The 24,799-nt window shown below is 37.0% G+C and overlaps 1 protein-coding gene across 5 annotated transcripts; it reads right to left on the reverse strand.

Annotated features, from left to right (window-relative positions):
• Positions 1–396: 396 nt before the first annotated feature.
• LOC117907228 (F-box/LRR-repeat protein At3g48880-like) lies at positions 397–21,274 on the reverse strand. 5 transcript variants are annotated; one of them, XM_034820696.1, is made up of 5 exons: positions 20,989–21,272; positions 20,777–20,870; positions 1,987–2,180; positions 1,283–1,641; positions 397–1,177 (listed from the first exon to the last, which is right to left on the reverse strand). In XM_034820696.1, the coding sequence occupies exons 4-5, from the start codon at positions 1,639–1,641 to the stop codon at positions 619–621; spliced, it is 918 nt and encodes a 305-aa protein (XP_034676587.1). In that variant the 5' UTR covers positions 1,987–2,180; positions 20,777–20,870; positions 20,989–21,272; the 3' UTR covers positions 397–618. The 5 variants fall into 5 exon arrangements, with proteins under 5 accessions (XP_034676587.1, XP_034676586.1, XP_034676584.1 ...); XM_034820695.1 differs by having other exon boundaries at positions 20,777–20,884; XM_034820693.1 differs by having other exon boundaries at positions 20,777–20,891.
• Between the last annotated feature and the right edge of the window lie 3,525 nt (positions 21,275–24,799).

The following is a 24,799-nucleotide window of genomic DNA, read 5'->3' on the forward strand; positions in this document are numbered from 1 at the left end:
AGAGAGAGAGTAAAGTTAATCAATTCAGTGAGAATTTTCTTTTGCAATTTAAAAGCACATGTTCTTTATTCTAAGGAGCTCCTGCTGAAGCTTCCTTGTGGGATTGGCTGAAGAATAAAGAAGGAAAAGCAAAAGGAAAAAGAAAATAGAAGAATAAAAAAAAGGGAAAAACCTTGTAGGCACAAATGTTTACATCCCTCTTTAAATTGTGTAATATCTTATCATGATTTTTTTTTATTTTATGAGAATTACTTTCCATATGCTAATTCTTCTTCGAGAAAAAAGAAAAAAGGCTCAATGCTCAATGCCCATAAGCTCCATCAGAGAATGCTTAATGCATGATTGATCTTTTGCATTAAGATATCAAGTAAACAAAGTGGAAGACAATTACCAATAGAAGCCAAAAGTCAAATATAATTATATGTTTAGCTCAAAGCAATATTTATAAAGACATTACACAAAAGTCGAACAATATTAGCATATTTTGCAGTCTAGGTAGAGCAGCATTAACTCTTCAGAGTCACTAGTAATTTGTCTTACATTACATAAAGAGGCACACAAGCGAGTTTTTCATAGCGCTTTAGCTTATTAACAAGCCCACCTGAATCTCAACTGAAATCACAAACCGTCAAACAAATCATCATAATCGAATAAATCATAAACACAGTCATCGTGATTAATTTGATCGCAGTATAGCTCATGGTCAAGCCTGCGGTCACGCAGATAACTGGTTTCTATCTCAGGTATTATGCCCGACCCTTCACACATGAATACAGGAATATGTGAAGCAAGCTCCAATATCTCGGCATCATCATCACAAAAACCAAAGCACTTCCTGACGTCTAAATGAACTAGCTGTTTGCAGCCCTGCAATATCATCACTAGAGCTTCCTTCTCAAAAAATGAGGAATGTAGATCCAAGTACTTGAGTCTTGGCAGTAAGGCCACGATGGCCGATGCTTCATCTTTCTCAATGCCGGCATATGGAGCTGATAGCCAAATGAAGTTGTTGCAGTGAAGACCGATCTGTGGTAGGACAGATTTCATGTGAAATTCCCCTATATGAAATTTCCCTAGTCTCATCATTTCCAAGCTTTTCCACTTGCTTATTTTTGGAATAATATCTTCGATAGAAAAATTATTAAAAACCACATCCAAACCCTTTAATCTGGGACACCTACAAATCACAATTCACTTCATAAGTACTGCTCTGTAGAACTATAACTTAAAGTAAAATGATGATATTTTTCAATATAATAATGTAAAAGCCAAGATGCCTTACTCGTTTGCAATATACTCCAGTGCCTCCTCGGTGCAGTCTTTGGGGAGTTTGATGATTGTGGCACATCCACCGCTACGGTTAACTATGAACTTCATGAATGCAGTGACAGACAAGTTTTCTTGATATGTAGTCACTAACCTCTCTGCAAAACCCCTGTCGGGGCTATCTTCTTCCCATATATCGTCAGATTTGATGTATTCAGGAAAAATAAGATGCTCCCAGCACTGAGGTTCGCGGCTCGCTTTATACCAAGGCTTGCATACAAAGGGAACATCCAACAACAACGACTCCATTCCCAGTCTTCCAAATACATTCACCAAAATATCCATGTTTAACTCTTCCCATTTTCGTCCCTCCATCTGAGAGTACAAATTAAAAATCATATTTCAAATTTATCATATTTTCTAATGCTATTTCATACTGGTTTTTTATTTCTATTCCAAACGTGCCCACCCAAACATTATATATATGATAATGTTCTCTTTCAAAATTTGTATTTATTTTAATTCATCTGTAAAAGATGATGGGGTTGATGGATAGAATCTTGAACCTCAAATCGATCTAACTCAACATGGGTAATTTGATTATCAACTAAAATTAAACATCTCAAAAAAAAAAATTCAAAGAAGGAACATATAAAAAAAAAAAATGCAGCAAAATTTGATGAATGAAGAGAAAGAAGAAATGCAAAATAATGGATTTACCTCAAGCTAATCTGTGAGAAACTGAAGCAGCAAGAAAAAAACGCAGAAAAATTGGATGAATATTGAGGAGAAAGAAGAAACTGAAGCAGCAAGAGTTGTGGGGTGATCACAGTCACCAAAGAGAGGGTAAAGCCGTAAAGGTAAATCAGTGAGACTTGTCTTCGCTGATTTGACTAAAGACCAAAGAGAGAAGACTGCGACAAAAAATAAAATAAAATTTAAAAAATTAAAAAATTAAATATTTGACTGCTTGATTAAGAGTTTGCAGCGTTTTTGTAATACTTTTCATAACTCTCAACCACTTTAATGTATTCTAGTGCTACCATTACAAAGTTAAAAGGTCAAATTTTTTATTTATTTTTTCAATTCAGGGTGGTTTTTTTAATACATTTTCCTTAAAAACAACACTTTTTTATATATATATATATAAAATATATATAGGAATTTTTATATATAAAGTTAGAAGTTACCTTATTGTTCTTTTTTTAAAAAAAAAAAATTATTTAAAAATTTAAGGAAGTAAAAAGTTTTAATTTTCTCAAATTCTAAAAATTTTAAAAAATATTTTAAAAAATCTAAGATAAATTTCCATTTTTTATGTAAGAGTTTTTACATTTTATATATTAGTTTTTATTTTTTATTTTTTATTTTGATATATTAAATTTTAATTTATAAATAAGCTCGGTATTTGTCTTTATTTTAATATATTACAAAAAAATAGATTAAAAAAAATTCAAAATGATTTAAAAGTCACCTTATCTTATCTTTAATTTTGAGCTATTACAATTTAATTGATAAAGATCATAACAAGGGATTAATTACTAGCTACTTAATAACTTAAGTCTTAGCTTAAGTGAAAACTTATAATAATAAACTGTATTGAAAAAGTATGAATTTAAAGCTTTGTTGTCCTATTGATTTTTTAAGTTTAGAAAAGGGAGACCATTCCTTAGTGTATAAGTAATGGGTGAATTTACGGAGGACAAGTGACATTTGCTGGGACAGCCACCATGTGCTCCCATGGACCTTTGAAAGGAAGACCTCTCCTTATGGCTTAAGCTGTCGTCTAGGATTGGTGAAGAGTAATAAAGAAAGAAAATGGAGAAATTTTGAAGGAAAAAAGAAAAAGGAAAAAGTAAAAAGGGGAGCTTTCAAACAGTTTTAAAATAGAGTTTTTGAAAAGAAAACTTTTATATGAAGAAAATTGGAACATCATTGTTTTTAAAATGTGTTTTGTAATCATTTTCTATATTTCTATTATTACTTTTTAAAATAATTCTTAGAAAATAAATGAAAACAATAAAAAAAAAAGGTTAGGGCCTGTTTGGTTGTTGTTTTTGAAAACTATTTTGGAAAACAGTTTTTGAGAACAGTTTTTAAGAACAGTTTTTGGTGTTTTTCCAAAAAAAATTGTGTTTGGAAACTGAATTTTAAAAAACAGTTTTTGTTCTCAAAAACAAAAAAACATGTTTGGTTGAGTTAATAAAAAAAAATTTAGAACAAATAAAACAAAAAACACGTTTGAAAGATGTTTTTTTTTCTTTTTCAATTAATAAAATATTTTCTTCAAGTAATTTTATATTATAAATTTATAAATAATTTTTAGATATATAGTTCATCTAAATTAAAAAAATTATTTATTTTATTAATTTTAAAATAAAAATATTTTTTTATATTTTTTTAAAATAAATCAAACATAATAAAATTATTTTTATTAATATTTTTTTTATTTAATCTTTAACTTTATTAAAAATTATAGCATATTTTATTAAGTTGAGATAAATTTGTTCTTAATTTTTTTTTATCTCTTTTTCTCACTCGGGCATCAAGAAGCCCTTTTCTGAAGTTGCCCTCCAGCCGGGAAAATCCCCTTTTCTCACTCTGCCACTCTCAATCCTCGCAGGTACTAATCTAATCATGTTATTATTATTTTTTTTCAACCTCCGTTTGATTCCCAAAAAAATCCATGCCCCATTCAATTTCCGGGAAAATTCATCCTCGTTTGATTTCCGAGAAAATCCATGCAAAACCCCCAAGAAAAAAAAAATTGCTTTTCTTTTGCTCACTGTGTTTTCTGGATCCGTTTTAGAGGTCTCCTTGCTATTGTGCTATTGGATTTAAATTTCACGAACCCTGAATCAAAAATGAGAAATGGGAAAAATCAAGAAGAGGCGACGGGACTGTGCTGGAGATGAGATGAGAACGGGAAGGAAAAAAAAACACGGAGAACAAATGATTTTTTTGTTGTTTAATTTGTTCTGTAAACAGTAAAAAAACGGGGAAAACAACATTTTGTTGTTCTCTAAACAGTGCCATTTTGAGAACACGGGGAACAACAAAAACAAAAACGACTCTCTCAACCAAACGAGTTTTTGGTGTTTTTTGTTTTCAAGAACAGAAAACAGTTCTTGAAAACACTAAACAAACAGGCCCTTATATTTTTTATGTTTTATAATATGTTTTAAAAATAACTTTTTTATATAATATTTTATTTTTAGCCATTATCCACATTATGAAACCAAGGTTTGGTTGATATTAGTTTTGATGATAACAAAATAAGGTTTGAAATTAATATTATATTTCAAGTGTGATTAGACAAGAAGATTTCTAAAGTAGTAATCACAAAGACAAAATCAAGTTAAAGAAAAATCAATAAGAAGAAGAAGATCTTAAAGAGAAGTTCTTTTCAAGACCGAAGCTGCATAAGATCTTTTTATAAGGTTGTTGATACACTAGGTTTTTTCATGCATTACATTCTTTACTTATGCATCAAAATCATCTAAGAGTTATTTCGTTTTAAATCCTTTAAAATTAGATGATTTCATGTTTCGATTAAAACCTTGTGTCAAATGTTTTCCAAACTTGTTTAAAAAGTTTTAAGTTGAAAAGAATGGTTGTTGAGCAAAAACCGGCTCAACCGGTTAAACCAGTCGAGGAGCAAGTCGACCTCCAACTCAATCAATCTAGGAGCAGGTTGACCCCCAACTCAACCGGTCGAGGAGTAGGTCGACCCCCAATTTAACCGGTCAAGGGGTGCAAAAAACTTTTTCTTTCTTCCAGAACGGTTATTCAATCGGATGAGGAACCGATTGACCCTCACCTCAACCTATTGAGGTCCAGTTAAGGGGCAGTCGAGGTCCAATGGTCACCTGCCAAACATTAAATGCTAACAGTAGTCAATCGGTCGAACCCCCAACAACTATTTTGGTCATTTTCTTTTATAAAAAGACTTCAATCTTCATTATTTCATGAGCTTAACCTTCCTAAATTTTTCTTGAAATATATTTGAGCCTTGGGAAAGTGTTTTTTAGTGCACCATTGTTCTAAAACTTGTATATCTTTAGTGCACCATTCAATCCTAATTTTTCTTATATCATTTGAGCCTAAAGTTTTGTACTAGAATTTTGTGAAATTATTTGTACATCTTTGAGAGGAAAAATCTAAGTATGAGGTATCACTTAGGGATTCTCAAGTGTGTGGTATCACTTGAAAGGTTGTTCAAGAGTGGGGTATCTCTTGAGAAGTGTAAAGGGCGTTTAGAGCCAAAAGTCTAAGAGGGTGTATTGAAACCATAATTCAATTATATTGCTTGAAAGCTTGGTTTAGAAGTTTTGAATTAGTGGAACCTCAAGTTTAGGATTGAAGTTAGAAGAAAGTAGATGTAAACCGGGTTAAGCCAAACCACTATAAAATTTGTGTTTGCATTCTTTTTTTCTACTCTTTTACTTTATACGCATTTGTCTTTATATTGTTTTATTATATACTTGTATATAATTATTTCTTACATTCACATAATTTAAATTTACAAAAAGAGACCATCATTCTATTCACTCTCTTCTAAGGTGATTACCATAAGTTGGATTAACTTAATTTTTTTAACACACATTTTTATAATTATTTTCTTAACATAACCCTTAAAAAATAAGTGAAAATAACTAAAAATAACTAACAGACATCTCTAATTTTTTTTTTTTGTTTTTAAAATGATAAAATTATTTTTTATTTTCTAGTAATTAAACATGTTTTTTATTTTTTTTTTATTTAAGAGAATTAGTTGTTAAATAGGGCCTTCAAAACAAGTCCAAGAACCACTCCCACTTCAAAATCAATGGACGAAATTAGGTCTTGTGACTATCCAAAAATTTGTAATAAATATTATTTAGTAACCCCTGCTACCACTATAAAGTAACAATGATAACAATATTTTATTATGATGAAGATAATGAATTGATTAGTAGAAAGATTAATTTCACTCGCTTTTTTTTGAGTTGTGTTAAATATATCTAATCATCGTTATTTTGAATATCTATCAAATACTTTATATATTTTTATCATTTATTATTTTCAATTATCTCTCTTTTAACTCAAAATAAAGAAATATATTGTGATTAACGGTATTTACTCCAAATCTTAGGAAGGTAAGTAAAATTTATTTGTTGGTGGAACCCATGCTGAAACTCCATTGAAGTAAAACTAAATATTTTTTCGCCTAGCGTCAGTTTAAAGTAAAACAAAGTATAGTTAGTGATGATATTATGAATTGCTCTTTTTGAACCATGGAATAAATGCTTTCCACGTATGATCTTTTAGATTATGTTTGATTCTTAAAAATTACTAAAAAAAGAAAAAAAATTAAAAAAATGTTTGATTTCACTAAATTTCCAAAATCCAACATCTTTTCCCATCACATGAAATTTTTATCACAATTGTTGGTATTCCACAGTAGAATTTATTCTCCCATTCTTTATTTATTTTTTCTTTTCATTTCTTAAAACTCAAGTAAGTATTGTATTGGTCTCATACATCAATGCCACTTGTCCCCCTTTATGCCTTGGAAAAATATTAAGGCAGAAAAATTCAAAGAAAATGGGTAGAGAAATTGTCCTCAACAAATGGCTCGATTATTTCTCTAAAATATAGGTGGTGCAAAAATATTTTCACTTCATAAAAAGTTATACGTCATTTCCTTATGTTGACAACATGCAGGTGTCTTAGGTGTCCATGCCTATGGGTTTTAAATTCTGTGGGCCTTGGTCTGGGCCGTCACATTGTCATCCAAAGCCCTGTATGACCCCATTTCAGTTTGATTTTGGACCTGCTCCAATTTTAAAGCCTTGAGGACTATGCATTTTATACAATAACAGCATCAGTGGCTTGATAGGGAGAAGTATAATGCATTTTAAAGTTGTAAAGAGCTTTAAATGAATATTTACAGGTCGTTACACATTGTATTGAAGTCGATCATCACTAAGAAAAATGTGGAGTTTGGGCACTTATTAACTCTATGGGCATGACAAGGATGTCAAGTCCATATCGGATAATGAATATGGTATCTCACATCACCCAAAAAAGGAAGTTTGTTGGTATGTATAAAGGGTTTTAAAAATGTATGGTTTATTGGATTTTAAATCTATATATCCCATGGATACTAAAACAACAAATCCAGTGCGGCAAGAAGGATAAAACATGAACAATCAATAAAATAATCCATGCTCAAATAAAGAGTCACAATATCCATGTGTTTGCTTGATAGCAAATCAGTAATTTAAAAAAAAAAAAAAAAAACTCTCATTCTCATCTAATTCAACATCACTCCACTGCATATGAAAATGAACCTTCAAATTGGATCTAATGATCAATTGTATGAATCAATATCAAACCAAGAAATGGATTGATGGACACAAAAAGAAATTCTAGCTCTAGAATTTTTTTTTTTCCTAAAAGCTCTCTTAAGAATTAAAATTAATTAACATAAGAAGAAAAAACATGTATGAGATGACACACAAAATAGGATGATAGATTCACCTTAAATTAGGCAACGTGATGGATGAATAGGCTATCATCATTTAAGAAAATTAAGATCTAATCTTCTCAAATGACTTTTAATGATTAAGTACGTTTGATATAATTTTCATGTTGCAATGAAATAATGTTGCTCTAAAATCCAAGATGAGTTGTTCAAATAATAGCTTTTAAGATAAGGCTTGTGGGATTTGATCCTGAATGCCATATGATGTTTGACCCCACCCCATTGCACCAATTGACTTCAAGTGAGATGATCAAAGTCTGATAAAAAAATTGATATCATAATTCCGATGACAAGAGTGTCCGATTGATTTTATGTACACAATCAAAGTCATATCACATTATCTATAGACCCATTGACCTTCTGAAAACTTATGGCTTTGATCCTAAATCCCCATAAGCTCCATTAAAGATTGTTCATGCATGATTGATCTATTGCATCAAGACTTCAAATAAACAAAGGGGAAGAAAATTATCAATAGAAGCCAAAGTCAAATACAATTTAATTTTGTAGTTGAAAGCATTATTTATAAAGACATTACACAAAACTCTGGCTAGAACAACATTAACTCTTTGGAGTCACTAATAATTCGTCTTGCATAACATAAAGAGGCACACAAGAGATTTTCATTGTGCTCTAACTTATTAATAAGGCCACTTGAACCTCAACTGAATTCACCAACCCTCAAATTAATAAATCATCAAAATCTTAGGAAGGTGAGTAAAATTTACTTGTTGGTAGAACCCATGCTAAAACCCCATTGAAGTGAAACTAAATGTATTTTCACCCAATGCCAATTTAAAGTTAAGTAGAGTATGGTTAGTGATGATATTATGAATTACTATTCTTGAACCATGGAACAATGTGTACAAATTTTCTCAAACATTGCTTTCTACATATGATCTCTTAGATTATGTTTAGTTCCTCTAAATTATTAAGAAAAGAAAAAATTGTTGAAAAAAAATGTTTTTATCATGATTGGCTTTACAATGGAAAATACGAAAGAAAATAAAATATAATTAAAATTAATTAAAATTTTATATATTTTAAAATTATGTATTCTTTATATGAAGAAAGAAAATAAATGAATTAAATTTGAAGAAATATATAAAAATAATTTATTGACTTTGAATCTATTTTTTATTTTCTTTCACTTATTTTTTTCCTTGAACTTTCCTTCTTATTTTTTTTCTCTCATATTTTCGTCCAAATCAAGAAATAGGTTGATGAACACAAAGAAATTCTAGCTCTAGAATTTTTATCCAAAATGCTCTCTGAAGAAAATTAATTAAGATAAAAAAGGAAAAATACATGTGATTACACTCAAAATATGATGACAAATTCACCTTAAATCAAGCAACCAGACGGATGTATAGGCTATCATCACTTTATGAAAATTAATTCTTGTTTCATATAATTTTCATGTTGCAATGAAATAATGTTGCTTTAAATCGAGGATGAGTCATCCAAATAATAGTTTTTAAGACAAGACTTACGGGTTTGATCTTGAAAGCCATATAATGTTTGACCCACCCTACTACACCAATTGATTTCAAGTGAGATGATCAAAGTCTGATCCAAAAATTGATATCATAATTCCGATGATAAGAGTGTTAGATTTCATGCACACAATCAGAGTCGTACCATATTATCTTTGGACACATTGACCTTTTGAAAACTTATAGCTTTGATCCTAAATGCCCATAAGTTCCATGAAAGATTGCTCATGCATGATTGATCTATTGCATCAAGACACCAAATAAACCAACGGGGAGAAAGTTACCAATAGAAACCAAACTCAAATATAGTTTTATTTTGTAGTTGAAAGCATTATTTACATAGACATTACACAAAACACAAAACAATATTAGCATATTTTGCAGCCTAGCTAGAACAACATTAACCCTTCGGAGTCCATAATAATTCGTATTACATTACATAAAGAGGCATGCAAGATATTTTCACAGTGCTCTAGCTTATTAACAAGCCCACTTGAACCTCAATTGAATTCACAAGCCCTCAAATTAATAAATCATCAAAATCAAAATCAAAATCATAAACACAGTCGTCATGATGAATTTTATCGCAGAATAGCTTGTGATCAACCTCGAGGTTATACACAGGAGCGGATAGTGCCCCAAGTCCTATGCTCGACCCTTCACACATGAATGAAGGAATATGTGAAGCAAGCTCCAATATTTCGGCATCATCACCACGAAAACCCCAGCAGTCCCTGATGTCTAAATGCACAAGCTGTTTGCAGCCCTACAATATCATCACTAGAGCTTCCTTCTCAAAGGTTGCTCCATGTAGATCCTGTTGATGGCAAAATTCTCCTGCTACAATAGTAGTCACCATCAACGGAATCTCGATCAACGTATAGTAGTAATTCCTCCTTCCTCCTACAAAAAGATGTTCGGATGGGTTGTCTGGACACACCCTCCGATGATTAAGTTAGTCTTTTGGAAGTTGTTGGAAAATAGAGTTTTCCTTTGGGAGTGTTGCTCCATGATTTTCGTCAAGGATGCTTATTGCTTGTTGTTTACCTCCCTGAGAGTCTCCTTAGAGTTTATATATGTGTAAGAAAGTATGGCCTCGCTGTGCTAGCAGGTCCCATCGTCATGATTGCGGCTTATAGGGTGGCAAAGCAATCATGACATTTCTGGTGCCAGGTGGCGGCTGTCACTTCAATTATGACATTAGATATCGGGGATGTGTCAGGCACTTTGATAAGATTTGAGAATATCTTGTCAAGCGTATCTTACATTAAAGATGAGTGACCCAGTATTATCGAAGTTTGCTTTTTGATTGTGGGGGGAAATGGATCCGGCGAATCGCAAGTGTCTGACGAGCCAAGCTGTCCTGGTGGAATCTGAATTGTTGGTTGCGGATGCTCTTCGGGTAAGCGCCATCAGAGGATCTGGACATGTCTGACCGGGGAAGTTGAATTGCCTCCTCTCCCATCCGGCGTCAGGCGTCGGATGTGAGATATTCGGAGAAGGTGGAACGTTGGCCGAACAGAATGCTGGATGTGAGATATCCGGAGAAGGTGGAACGTTGGCCGGACAGAATTCCGGATGTGAGATATCTGATAAGGTGGAATGTCGGTCGGACAGAATTCTTCTCCGGATGGAATGAGCTATGTCGTGCGCCGCAAAGGAGACCGTCTGCGTGTGCAAGGGAGAGAGAGCCACGTGGCATTTTTTAGGGAGGATCCCACAATGCCCCTTTAATATCGCATGTTTGGCCCGATTAGAAAAGGTGAGATAAAAATGCTACCTTTACAAAATTTCTCTTTCATTGGTAGTATTGCTTTAGATGAGCTATATTCCAAGGGCGGAGTAGAGGGGTTCCATTTAAGGTTTGCAAATGGTACGACCCATTTTCGTTGGCTTTTGATACCACATACGGACCTTCCCAATTGGCCTGAAATTTTTTGACTCCTTTCTCAGCCGTGTTTTCAAAGATTTTTCTGAGCACCAATGACCCTTCCTTGAAAGTTCGAGGTCGCACCTTCCTGTTGTAATATGCAGCTACCTTTTGTTGATATGCGACCATCCGAATGGATGCTACCTCTCTAGCCTCATCCGCCCAATCCAAGTGCCTTGCAAGCGCGTCGTCTTCATTTCTTTGGCTTTGGACGGCAGTCCGGGCTGTAGGCATACCCACTTCAGTTGGGATGACGACATCTGTTCCGTATGCGAGAGCAAACGAGGTATTCCTTGTCGGCCTTCCGGGTGTGGTCCGGTAGGCCCATAGGACGCCGGACAGCTCTTCTACCCACTTTCCTTTGGCTTTTTCCAACCGTTTCTTCAACGTACTTAGTAAGGTTTTATTGGTTGCTTCCGCTTGACCGTTGCTCTGAGGGTACCGCGGCGTGGAATACAAGTTTTTGATGTGAAGTTCCGCGCAAAAACCTTTAAAGGCAGAGCTATCAAACTGAGGGCCGTTGTAGGCTATGATTGCCTACGGGATTCCAAATCGACACACTATATTTTTCGAGACGAACCTTTTGACGTCCTTGTCCTTGATGCTTGCGTAGGCTTCAGCTTCTACCCACTTGCTGAAATAATCAGTAGCAACGAGCAGAAACTTCTTCTGAGCGGCTGCAGTGGGTAAGGGTCCCACGATATCCATCCCCTATTGCGCGAAAGACCAGGGGCTTGTCACTGAGTTTAATGTCTCAGCGGGCATATGCGGGATTGGCGCGTGTTTTTGGCATTTGTCGCATTTTCTTACATAGATCTTTGCGTCCTGCCTCATGGTGGGCCAATAATATCCTTGTGAATGCGCCCGGTGCGCCAGGGTTCTGCCTCTTGAGTGGTTGCCGCAAACGCCTTCATGAAGTTCGGATAGAACATATTGGATTTCCGGCTGGATCAAGCATCTGAGGTACAGACCTCCGAAGGAACGCCTATAAAGATCATCCCTGATTAGGGTAAAGCGGGACGCTTGTATCCGAACTTTGTGGGCGTGCTTGGGATCTTCAGGCAGTGCCCTCGTTTGTAAATAGGCTCTGATGTCAACCGCCCAGTTGTCTTCCTTTAGGCCCACATTGCAAACGTGTGATTCAGCAATGGTGGGAGTGATTTGAACGTATACAGGTATTATTGTTGATTCTTTCACGGGAAATGATGCGGCTATTCCTGCCAAAGCGTCGGCCTGCACATTGTCTCCCCTTGGGATTTTCTCAATGACCCACTCTCCCAGCCGGCTGAGTGATTCTTGTACTTTCAATAATTATTTGGTCATGCGCTCGTCCTTGGCCTCATACTCTTTTAGTATTTGCCCCACGACGAGCTGGGAGTCACTGTGGATTTTGACTTTTGAGGCGTTCAGAGTGGTTGCAAGGCCCAATCCGGATAGGATGGCTTCATATTCAGCCTCATTGTTTGAGACGGGAAAATCTAGGAGAAAGGATTGCTCCAACCGTTTGCCGGTTGGCGCCCTAAGGAGGAGTCCGACTCCTGATCCGGACGAGCGGGAGGCTCCATCAACATGTAGAGACCACCAATCATCCGTAGTCGATTCTTTGTCCGGGGCGCGCTCTTCGGGCAACTCTGCTATAAAATCTGCCATGACTTGTCCCTTCAGGGATAGCCTAGGTTGATAACCTATCCCATATTCGCTCAACTCTATCGCCCATCGTAGCATCCTTCCTGTTATGTCTTATTTATGCAGAACATTTCTGAGGGGTTGATTGGTGAGTACGGTTATGGGGTGAGCTTGGAAATAGGGACGCAGTTTCTGAGCGGCCGTGCGCAACGCCAGGGCAGTCTGTTCCATCCTTGAATACCTTGTCTCTGCATCGGCAAGCGCTTTGCTGATGAAATATATGGGTCTTTGCTCTCGGGGCGAAAAGGAACAGAGCAAGATCGCACTAACAACCCAATCGGTAACTGTCAGATGCAGGTATAGTCTTTTCCCAGGTTGCGGATTGCTTAGAATGGGGGGTTGAGAAAGATACCGCTTGATTTCTTCAAAAGCATTCTGGCAACTTTGCGTCCATCTGGATTTATTGACATCTCTGAGTGCCAGGAAGAAAGACTTCATCTTGTTTGTGAATCGAGCTATGAACCGTCCGAGAGCGATGAGTTTGCCAGTGAGGCGTTGCAATTGCTTCTTGTTTGTTGGTGCAAGCATGTTCGTGACCGCTTTCACCTGATCTGGATTGATTTCGATTCCTCTTTGGATAACCATGAACCCCAGGAACTTTCCCAAGCTAACACCGAACGCGCATTTGGCTGGGTTAAGCTTCATGTCATATTTACTCAACAAATGAAAAACTTTCTGCAAATGTTGGGTGTGTTCGCTTCGAGTTTTGCTTTTGACTACCACGTCGTCAATGTATACCTCTACAACGTCGCCAATCAGTGGCTTGAAAATCTTGGTCATTAACCTCTGATATGTGGCTCCAGCGTTCTTGAGTCCGAATGGCATGACTCTATAACAGTAGAGCCCGTGAGGAGTTATGAAGGCTATTTTTTCTTCGTCTCCTGGCGCCATGGGAATTTGGTGATACCCGGAGAAGGCATCCAAAAAGGATAGCACTTCATGCCCGGAGGTGGCATCTACTATCTGGTCTATCCGCGGTAGCGGAAAACTGTCTTTGGGGCATGCGTCATTGAGATTGGTGTAGTTTATGCACACCCGCCATTTTCCTCCATTCTTAGGGACCACTACTACGTTTGACAACCATTATGGATACTCCACCTCTCTTATAAATCCGGCCTCCAATAATTTTTCCATTTCTTCCTGAATGACCTTTTGCCTGTCCGGGTGGAATCGTCGGATTTTTTGTCGAACGGGCTTGGAGGTGGCTAATACATTGAGCCGGTGAGAGGCGACACTTGGAGGTATTCCAGGCATGTCGGAGTGGGCCCAAGCAAAGACATTGCGATGTTGTTGGAGCACCTTTTGAAGCTCGAATCTTTCGGTTGGTGGTAGGAGGGTACTGACGTACGTGAAGCATTCACCTCCCTTTGATATCTGGACAGCTTCCAGTGGGTCTGTTGCCGGGGGATCTTTGTCCTCCGGGTGCTATAACTGCTATTGGTCAGAAGCATTTGCTTCTTTGGGGGAGTGCTCGCGGTCAGCGCTGGGTCTGGCCTCGCGAGCGATCTGATAACATTGTCGGGCAGCGAGCTGGCTTCCGTAAAGATTAATTTGCCCATCTTGGGTGATGAAGCTGACCATTTGATGGTATGTGGATGGAATGACTTTCATTCTGTGCAACCACGTGCGTCCCAAGATGACATTGAAAGGGGATAAATCCTCAACCACAGAAAATAGAATGTTTAGGATGACTGCCTCGGCTTGAACCGGCAGTGTTACATCCCCAAGTGAGGTTGTGGAAGAATCATTGAATCCGAATAGGGTTCTTCCGGGATTCTCCAGGCTGGAGGGTATGAAACCCATTTGTTTGATGACTGCCACCTGCAATAAGTCCGTGGAGCTACCTGGGTCGACCAGGATTCTTTTCACGTTGTAGTCTCCAACCCCTAATGTTAGGATGAGAGTATCTCGATGTGGCTGCAGCACTCGGGCTGGATCCACAGCAGGGAAAACAATGATTCCGTCTATGGGGTGGATGCCCTCACTGGCTAATCCCGGCTGAATGGGGCTTACGTGCTCCCGAACCGTGGCTGCTCGCAGCAGTCTCTGTCTTTTCCTTTTGGAACTGTACTCATCATCCAAGGGTCCCCCGTTGATGTAGTTGATTACTGCCTTAATAGGAGCCGCTGGGGCGCGTGGGCCTCGACCATGGGAAGATCCTTCACCTTTAGGCACTGTTCGGATGTACTGCTTCAAGTGTCCTGCCTTTACGAGATCCTCCACCATGTAATGGAGGCTTTTACACGTTTCAGTGGTGTGCCCATGATCTTTATAGTAATCACATCTTTTGTTGTGGTCCCTTTCTGAGGGGTTCGATCTTATTGGTACTGGCCATCTGGAACCGGGCAGATCGCGGATTATAGGAAGCAGTTTTTCATATGACTTGGTGAGAGGTGTTCGAATGAGTGGCGAGCGCCGCTCATCTTGCCCCCTGTTGGACAACCCAGGATGGTTGGGTGCTTTGAAGCTTCTGGTGGCTTCACTTTTCGCGACTTGGCCAGCTACCAGGACCTGCTGTGTAGCTGCTTGGATGTCATCCTCTAGCATGGAGTATTTACTCGCACGCCGGAATAAATTGTCCATGGATGTAGGAGGTTTTTTGGCGAGGGACTCGAAGAAGGGGGTCCCTGGGCATATGCTCCACTTAAAAATTTGGAGAACTGCGTCCATGCTGTATGATTCTACTTGTAAGACAGTTTGTTCGAAGCGCTTTACGAACTCTCTCAAAGTTTCATTTTCTTGCATTTTGAGGTTCTGCAAGGTGCTGATATTTTGCTTATGCTTGGCTGAGCATAAGTACTGTCCCACGAAGACCTCGGACAGATCCCGAAAATTGTCAATCGAGTTCGGGGGGCAGTCAGTGAAACCATGAGAGGGCTTGGCCTTGTAGGCTTGCTGGGAAAACCTTGCATAACAACCTATCATTCCCTATGTCTAGGGTCATGAGCTGCCGATAATGCATTATGTGATCGAAAGGATCGCTAGATCCATCATACGTGGAGAATTTTGGGATGATGAACCATCGTGGGGGTTCATATTTAATAATGCGAGGACTAAAAGACGTGGAGAGCATGTCGTCCAGACGCATGCTGATAGAGCCCGGAGGGGCTGTGTGCGAGGGATCTTTACCAACCCGCGCCACGGGTGGGTTGGCGACATGTCCCTGTAAAGTAGGCGAGCTTGAAGGCTCGAAGTGTGCCTCCAGTGATATGGTGGCATGAGGCCTGTTTTTGCAGGGTGTTTGGGGTCCCAGACGCGCACGCATTGCGTCAGATATTTGGGGCCTTTTCTCATGTTGTCGCTTGGATGAGACTCGAGTAGAGCCTGAACTTTCGTCTCGTCGGACATGGTGAGCGTGCACCGGGGTTTCATTAGGCCATGGCTCATGCGCCTCAAGGGTTGGGCTCGCCTCTCGGGGGAATGGAGCTTCCTGGTTGTGATAGGGATCCTGCCTCCGCTGATAGTGCTGATGTTGGGAAGAGCCTTGGATCCTCAAGACATTGTTTTTTTCCCTGAGTTTCCTTGTTTCTTGGAGCAAAATTTGCATATGTCGTTCGTTTTCTCGCTGTCGTCTTTCCATACTGTTCCGCCACTCGAAGTAACCTTCGGCACCTCTGGCGGAAGAACGACTCCTTGAGGGTGAAGTCATCTTTACAGTTGAAAGATATAGGATTTACCGAGAAGAAAGGAAATTCCCACAGACGGCACCAATGTTGATGGAAAAATTCCCCTGCTACAATAGTAGTCACCAGCAATGGAATCTCGATCAACGCATAGTAGTAATTCTTCCTTCCTCCTGCAAAAAGATGTCCGGATGGGTTGTCCGGACACACCCTCCGATGATTAAGTTAGTCTTTTGGAAGTTGTTGGAAAATAGAGTTTTCCTTTGGGAGTGTTGCTCCATGATTTTCATCAAGGATGCTTATTGCTTGTTGCTTACCTCCCTGAGAGTCTCCTTAGAGTTTATATATGCGTAAGAAAGTATGGCCCCGCTGTGCTAGCAGGTCCCATCGTCATGGTTGCGGCTTATAGGGTGGCAAAGCAATCATGACATTTCTGGTGCCAGGTGGCGGCTGTCACTTCAATTATGACATTAAATATCGGGGATGTGTCAGACACTTTGATAAGATTTAGGAATATCTTGTCGAGCGTATCTTGCATTAAAGATGAGTGACAGTTCAGGAGACTTGGTCGTCAGTATTATCGGAGTTTGATTTTTTATTATGGGGGGAAATGGATCCGGCGAATCGCAAGCGTCTAACGAGCCAAGCTGTTCGGGTGGAATCTGAATTGTCGGCTGCGGATGCTCTCCGGGTAAGCGCTATCAGAGGATCCGGACATGTCTGACCGGGGAAGTTGAATCGCCTCCTCTCCCATCAAGCGTCAGGCGCCGGATGTGAGATATCCGGAGAAGGTGGAACGTTGGTCGGACAGAATTCCGGATGTGAGATATCCGGAGAAGGTGGAACGTCGGCCGGACAATTCTTCTCCTGGTGGAATGAGCTATGCCGCACGTCGCAAGGGGGACCGTCTACGTGTGCAAGGGAGAGAGAGCTATGTGGCATTTTTTAGGGAGGATCCCACAGATCCAAGCACTTAAGTTTTGGCAGTGAAGCAACCATGACCAATGCTTCATCTTTCCGAATGCAGGTATATGGAGCTGATAGCCAAATGAAGTTGTTGCAGTGAAGACCGATCTGTGGTAGGACAGACTTCATGTGAAATTTCCCTAGCCAAGATGCCTTACTCGTTTGCAATATACTCCAGTGTCTCCTTGGTGCAGTCTTTGGGAAGTTTGATGATTGTGGCACATCCACAGCTACGGTTAACTATGAACTTCATGAATGCAGTGACAGACAAGTTTTCTTGATATGTAGTCACTAACCTCTCTGCAAAGCCCCTGTCGGGGCTGTCTTCTCCCCATATATTGTCAGGTTTGATGTATTCAGGAAAAATAAGATGCTCCCAGCACTGAGGTTCGCGACTCGCTTTATACCAAGGCTTGCATACAAAGGGAACATCCAACAACAACGACTCCATTCCCACTCTTCCAAACACATTCACTAAAATATCCATGTTTAACTCCTCCCATTTTCGTTCCTCCATCTAAGAGAGCAAATTAAAAATCACATCCCAAATTTTCTGTCTTTTTAATGTTATTTTATTCTGGTTTTTGTTGGAATATTTTCAAGAAAAAGTTGCATGCATATAGGTTAAATGCGAGTCTATGTTAAAATAACAGCCCCATGAAACCACGTATATCTTAAGATATTGCAATTTTCAGGTAAACAAAACCGAGAACAGAGAATATAAGCTATACATAGAACTAATGCATCATAAGATGTGTTCAGTATTTAAATGCCCAAGTCGGAATGAATAAGAACGACAATGGCAATGAATCAAGATTCTAAGTGCAAGAGTAGATAATGAAAATCCTTGTAAGTACAAGTTTGAATTCTATGATAATCAACTTCTTATTCTTATTGTTAATTCTAATCCAAATACCCTAATGAACATAGAACGAAATATTTTTCCTACTCTCATTATCGATTTCAGCATTCAATGTGCCCAAGGATATATCCATACACAACTAGACAAAAGAAATTTTTTATCCCAAATATGCCCAAAGATCCATACACAGCTAGACAAAAGGAATTTTTTTTTATCTAAATATCATCGATTCTCAATTGAGATTCTAAAGGAATTTGGTCCATAATGAATGTAAAAAATTTGTGAAAATAACCAATATATCATACAGGCCTCATGCTTTGTTTGTTACAATTTACGATCTAAAGTAGATTCTAAATTAATGGAACAACACCCATCTTCCAACAAAACTGAAAATTGAAAAATTAGCCCAATAATATCATACAAAATAATAAGCAGCAACTGGCAAACAACGATTGCATATATATATATATATATATGAATGAGGTTGATGGATAGAAGCTAGAACCTCAAATCATCCAACTCAACATGGGGAATTTGATTATCGATTAAGATTTTTATTCCATCAACTAAAATTAAACATTTCAAAAGCAAAAAAATACTAAGAAAGAAGAAAAAAAATTGCAACAAAATTTGATGAATGAAGAGAAAGAAGAAATGCAAAATAATGGATTTACCTATAGCTAATCTGTGAGAAACTGAAGCGGCAGCAAGAGTTGTGGGGTGATCTCAGTGACCAAGGAGAGGGTAAAGGTGATAAAATCAGTGAGGCTTGTCTTCGTTGACTTGACTAAAGACCAAAGAGAGAAGACCGCGACAAAGCCAAATAAAAAATAAAAAAAAATTAATGATTTTTCCTCACATCCACCAAGTTACACCATTAAAAAAAAAATTAATCATAATATTTTAGAATGTTTTGATTTAATATATATAATTAATTGGATTGGTTTTCTATTGCAAATTATTCATAAAAAATGAAAAAAAATTATCAAAAAAGTTGAAGCATTAATTATGTTTTACTCAATTTATATTCTATTTACTTAGTGATTTTTTTTTTAAAATAGTTGTGTGTATAAATAATAATAAAGTCTTGACTCATGGTATATCAGTTTTTTTTTCTTGTTTTTTTTCAATGATTAGACTTATTTTTTAGTTTTAAATTATTTTTAAAAATTATTAAACTCATTAATAAATTCAATAAAAAACGTCACTTGTGCTAATAAAGATTTTGGCATTAATTAAAAAAAAATGATAGATCTAAGAGATTTTGGGTTACCTGAGAGTCCACGAAGTAGAGAAGAGCAGTTGTGTGTGAACTACGGGTGTGAGAAGAGAGGTAGAAGAAAGTTATGGTTATGGGTTATGGAATGAGATTTTTTTGGATTGTGGGAATGTGGAAACAATAAGTTTTTTTTGTATACTATCATTATTCTCAAAGTGGGCCCATTTAGTTATAATATTTTAAAATTTTTATTTTATATGGTGTCACTTTTTTAAAACTGACACTAAACTTAAAATTAATATCATCTATCCTAATTAAAATTTTTTATATGATGTGTCACCTTTATGAATTTTAAGTCATATGGTGTCATTATTTTAAAAGTGACACCATAAATAGTGACACCATAAATTATTTTTGTTGTAGTGAGAGTCATTATAAACCAATTTTTATCCATAAATTTATGGTATTAATAAGTTTATTATTTGAGTTTTAAATTATTCTTAAAAATTATTGGACTTGTTAATGAATTCAACACATTAACTCTTATTTAATTCAAATTTATTTGCCTAGTGAAAAAAAAATCGAAAAATAATGATTTTATATATATAAAAAAAAACAATAGAGTTGTTTTAAACCAATTTTTGTTCATAATTTTTTTTGTATTAATGAGGTTATTATTTAAATTTTAAATTATTTTTAAAAATGAGTAGAATTGTTAACAAATCCAATACATTAAGTCTTGTTTAATTTTGAGTTAATTTGTTTAATGAAAAAAAATCAAAAAATAATAATTATATGTAGAAGAGAAATATTAGAATATGCGTGTGTTTCTATTATCTTTAAAACCTGCTGAAAACAATTTTTACTTGTTTTTTATTTTACTTTGTTTTTAAAAATTGGAAACAAAGAATAATATCCAAACAGTGTTATGAATTTTTAAAAATTATTTTATGTTTTTAAAAATAGAAAATAATTTTTAAAATATTTTCTTCTTTTAAATAATTTCAAGAGCCAAAACATAGCTTTAGAGTGTGTGCTAAATATCATTGATTTTCATGGATCATATTATGAAGAAATTAATTGATATATATTAACATAATGATATTGATGGATTGAAGCTTGAACCTCATATAGATCTAACTAGTGCAGCAAAATTTGATGAACGAAGAGAAGTAAGAAATGTAAAATGATGGATATACCTAAGCTGATGAGGTCGAAACTGAAGCAGCAAGAGTCGTGGGGAGAGCTTTATATAGATCCAACTCAACGTGAGGAATTTTGACCATCACAGATCTAATATTCTTAGTCTATCAACTAAATTTCAAAACCCAAAATAAAAAAGAAGAAAAATTTGCAGCAAAATTTGATGAATGAAGAGAAATTAAGAAGAAAAGTAAAATAATGGACATACCCGAAGTTGATCTATGAGAAACCGAAGCAGCAACAGTAATGGGGATATCTCTGTTTGAGAGCGATTAAAGGTTGCAGACTGAAGGCTAAAGGGAGAGTAGTCCGAAAAGGAAATGATTTTTCCTCCCATCCACTAAGATAATACACTATTAAAACTTTATCCCCTTTTAAAAGTGATATATAAATTTGAACTTTGAAGGTCTGGAAATGGATACCTCTCCTTAGGTTAATTATTAATTGGTCAATTTAATGTGGACAAGGGGCATATGCTATGACAGCAACCATGGGCTCCCTTCTGCTTAGTGCTTAAGCTCTCTTCTGGGATAGGCTGAAGAGTAAAGAAGAAAAAGGAAAAGTTAAAAAAGGAAGAGTAAAGAAGGAAAAGGGAAAGAGAAAGTTAAAAAAAAGGAGAAAAATAAGGGGAGAAAGAATAATAACAGTAGATGGGAAATCCTTGGAAGTTAATTTTGGAAATACAAAGTGGATTGTATTAGATTTTTAATTATAATTTAGTTACATTTGAATTAAGGAGATGAAAAACTTAATGCTATGTTTTGTTGGAAGAGAGTTTGAGAAAGAAAATAGAGGAAAAAACAAAAGGAAAGAAATATGAAAAATTATAAAATTTTTCTTTTATTTGAGTGTTAATGAAAAAATTCAAAATAAAATAAATAAATTTGTGATAAAAAATGGACTTTTTCCTAAATCTTTCCATCTTTTATCAAGAAAAATATAGAGATGATATTTTAAGATTTTTTATTTTTTTCTTGACTTTTTTTTTTGGCTTTTTATGATATCAATGTTAGAGTACATGATATGTATTATTAGCTTTAAACTTTTAAGTATTTTGAAAATTGATTGTTTAATATAGTCTTAAAGTCTTGTTTGACATGAGGTCATATATTTGAACCTCAATATGTGCATATTTATTATTAATCCTAAAACCGCTACTTTTTTCCTTGACTTATTAAGTATATATATTTTTTTTTGATAAGTAAAGAGAAATATATTAAACAGAAAGAGGAGACACCAAACTAGTGCCCTCTAGGTATATAGGGAGTATACAAAAGTAGTCCATAGACTCCAAACCAAGGAAGGGGAAAAAACAACCCCTACCCTTACTTAGATCCTAGCCACTCAAAAAAGCTAACAAGAGAACAAGAGCTCAAAACTATAAACACCCTAACCTAAGACCACATATTACATACAAAAGAATGTTTCAGCCTTTGGAGTGAAAACACCTCATCCCCAAAAGCCAACAAATTTCTTTCCTTCCATACTGACCAAAATATACATAAGGGGGCCATTTGCCATGCATTTTATGGGTTTTCCCCACAAACGCTCCATGCCATCCAAGGAGAGTTTCCTTAACTGAACTAGAGAGAACCCAAGCCACACCAAAGAGAGAAAAAAGAAGATTCCACAATGCCCGCGTCTTAACACAATGAAGTAAAAGGTGATCCACCGTTTTTTGCTTTAGAAAGGCAAAGAAAACACCTATTTGCCAAAGAGTACCCTCTCCTCTGGAGTTGCTCCAAAGTTAAGATTTTGCCTCAGGAGGCTTCCCAAGCGAAGAAAGCTACCTTAGGAGGCATATACGCTCTCCAAATACTATCATAAGGGAACAAAGCAGATCCTCTAGGCTCCAGAATAGAATAGAATGACTTGACTGACAAATCTCCACTTCTAGATGCTGTCCAAACCACCTTATCCTTGTCTTCCCTTTGCACCCTAAAGGCTTGGATTTTTAGCATAAACCGTTCCACCATCTCAATTTCCCCATCATTAAGCACCCTTGAGAAAAGAAGGTCCAACCATCCCCTACACCATCTGGGTTCCATACATCTGATACTCAAGCATCTTTAGCTAGGGAAATGGCAAGTAAAGAAGGGAAGGACTCACAAAAAGGCTCATCTTCACACCAGTTATCCTTCCAGAATCTCACTCTCCTACCATTATCCACGCGGTAGGCTAAACTGCTATTCATACCCAACCACTCATTTCTAATAACTTTCCAAATCCCTACTCCATGCCTCCCACTTATGGCTCCAGTACACCATCCCCTCTCCTTTATTCCATATTTTTGACAGATCGCTTGCTTTCACAAAGCCTCACTTTCAATGGCAAAGCGCCAATTCCACTTACTTAAGAGAGCTTTATTCATCAAAGCTAAATTTCTCACCCTCAAACCAACTTTCTTTCTTTCCAGACAAACCAAGTTCCACCTAACAAGATGTGACCTCTGTTCAAGTGCACCTCCCCCCCCACAGGAAGTCCCTCTGAATCTTCTCCAACTTCAGCCTTATTTTTTTGGGAAAAAAGAAAAGAGACATGAAGTAAACCAGCAAACTAGATAGAGTGCTCCGAATTAGGGTGAGTCTTCCCCATTTTGATATATACTGTCCCTTCTACATAACCAGCCTTTTCCGAAACCTCTCTTCAACACTATCCCATACCACCTTTGATTTGAAGGGTGCCCCTAAAGGCAAACCCAAATAATAGGAAGGCAAACCACCCACTTTGCAGCCCAACTCCAAAGCTAAATCCTCTATATCATTCAATCTTCCCATCGGAATAAGCTTACTCTTGTCCAAGTTAACTCTCAACCCTGAGCAAGCCTCAAACCACATGAGAAGCCAGCTTAGATTCGTCGACTGATCCTAAGACTCCTCACAAAACACCAAGGTGTCATCCACAAAAAAAGCAAGTGAGATATCAGAATCCCTTCTCCACCCCTACCTCTTACTCTCCACCCTGATAAAAAGCCCCCACTAATGACCCTTCTCATTAAGCAACTAAACACCTCCATAACTATCACGAACAGATAAGGGGATAAGGGGTCTCCTTGTCTCAAACCCCTTGAACTTTGGAAAAATCCCGAGGGAGAACCATTTATAAGAATAGAGTATCTTACAATAGAGATACACCACTTTATCCACTTAATCCATCTCTCCCCAAAGCCTATTTTTTTTTAGCACCGCCAACAAGAACTTCCAACGGACGTGATCATAGGCCTTCTTTATATCTAACTTGTACATCACATCCCCTTCATTGCTTTTCAACCTGGAATCCACAACCTCATTTGCAATAAAAAATGCATCAAGAATTTGTCTATCCTCCACAAAGGCATTTTGGGGTTCCGAAATCACTTTTCCCATTACCTTCTTGATTCTATTTGCCAACACCTTGGCCAACAACTTGTAAAGGCTTCCCACAAGGCTAATCGGTCTGAAATCTTTCAAATATTCTGCACCTCCTTTCTTAGGGACTAAAACCAAGAAGATGGCATTTAGAGATTTAACAAATCTGCCCCTTTCATGAAATTATCTAAAAAAGCCCATAATCTCAATCTTTACCACATCCCACCCAAAAAGCCAAAACGCCATGGTAAAACCATCCGATCCCGGGGCTTTGTCTTTGCCTAGATCTGTAAGAGCTTCAAACACCTCTTTCTTCGAGGAAGGATTCTCCAACCCCTCAGTCTCATTGTTATCTAACCCCATAAAGGACAACCCGTCAATACTAGGGCGTCACCCCTCTTCTTCCGAGTACAACTTTTGAAACGCCTCCACCACACTGTTTTTTAAATTATTTTCCTCTGAGTGCCAATAACCATTAACTTTCAACCTGGACATCCAGTTTCTTCTACTATGAGCATTCGTCATCCTATGAAAAAATATGGTATTATTGTCCCCTTCCTTCAACCACAACTCCCTAGACTTCTGCCTCCAAAAAATCTCTTCCCTCATCACCTAAGACTTATGGGACTCCCTTGCTCCATTTCTTGCTTCACATTCTTCCATATTTAAAGC

Source organism: Vitis riparia, chromosome 18, assembly GCF_004353265.1.
Source record: "Vitis riparia cultivar Riparia Gloire de Montpellier isolate 1030 chromosome 18, EGFV_Vit.rip_1.0, whole genome shotgun sequence".
NCBI lineage: Eukaryota > Viridiplantae > Streptophyta > Magnoliopsida > Vitales > Vitaceae > Vitis > Vitis riparia.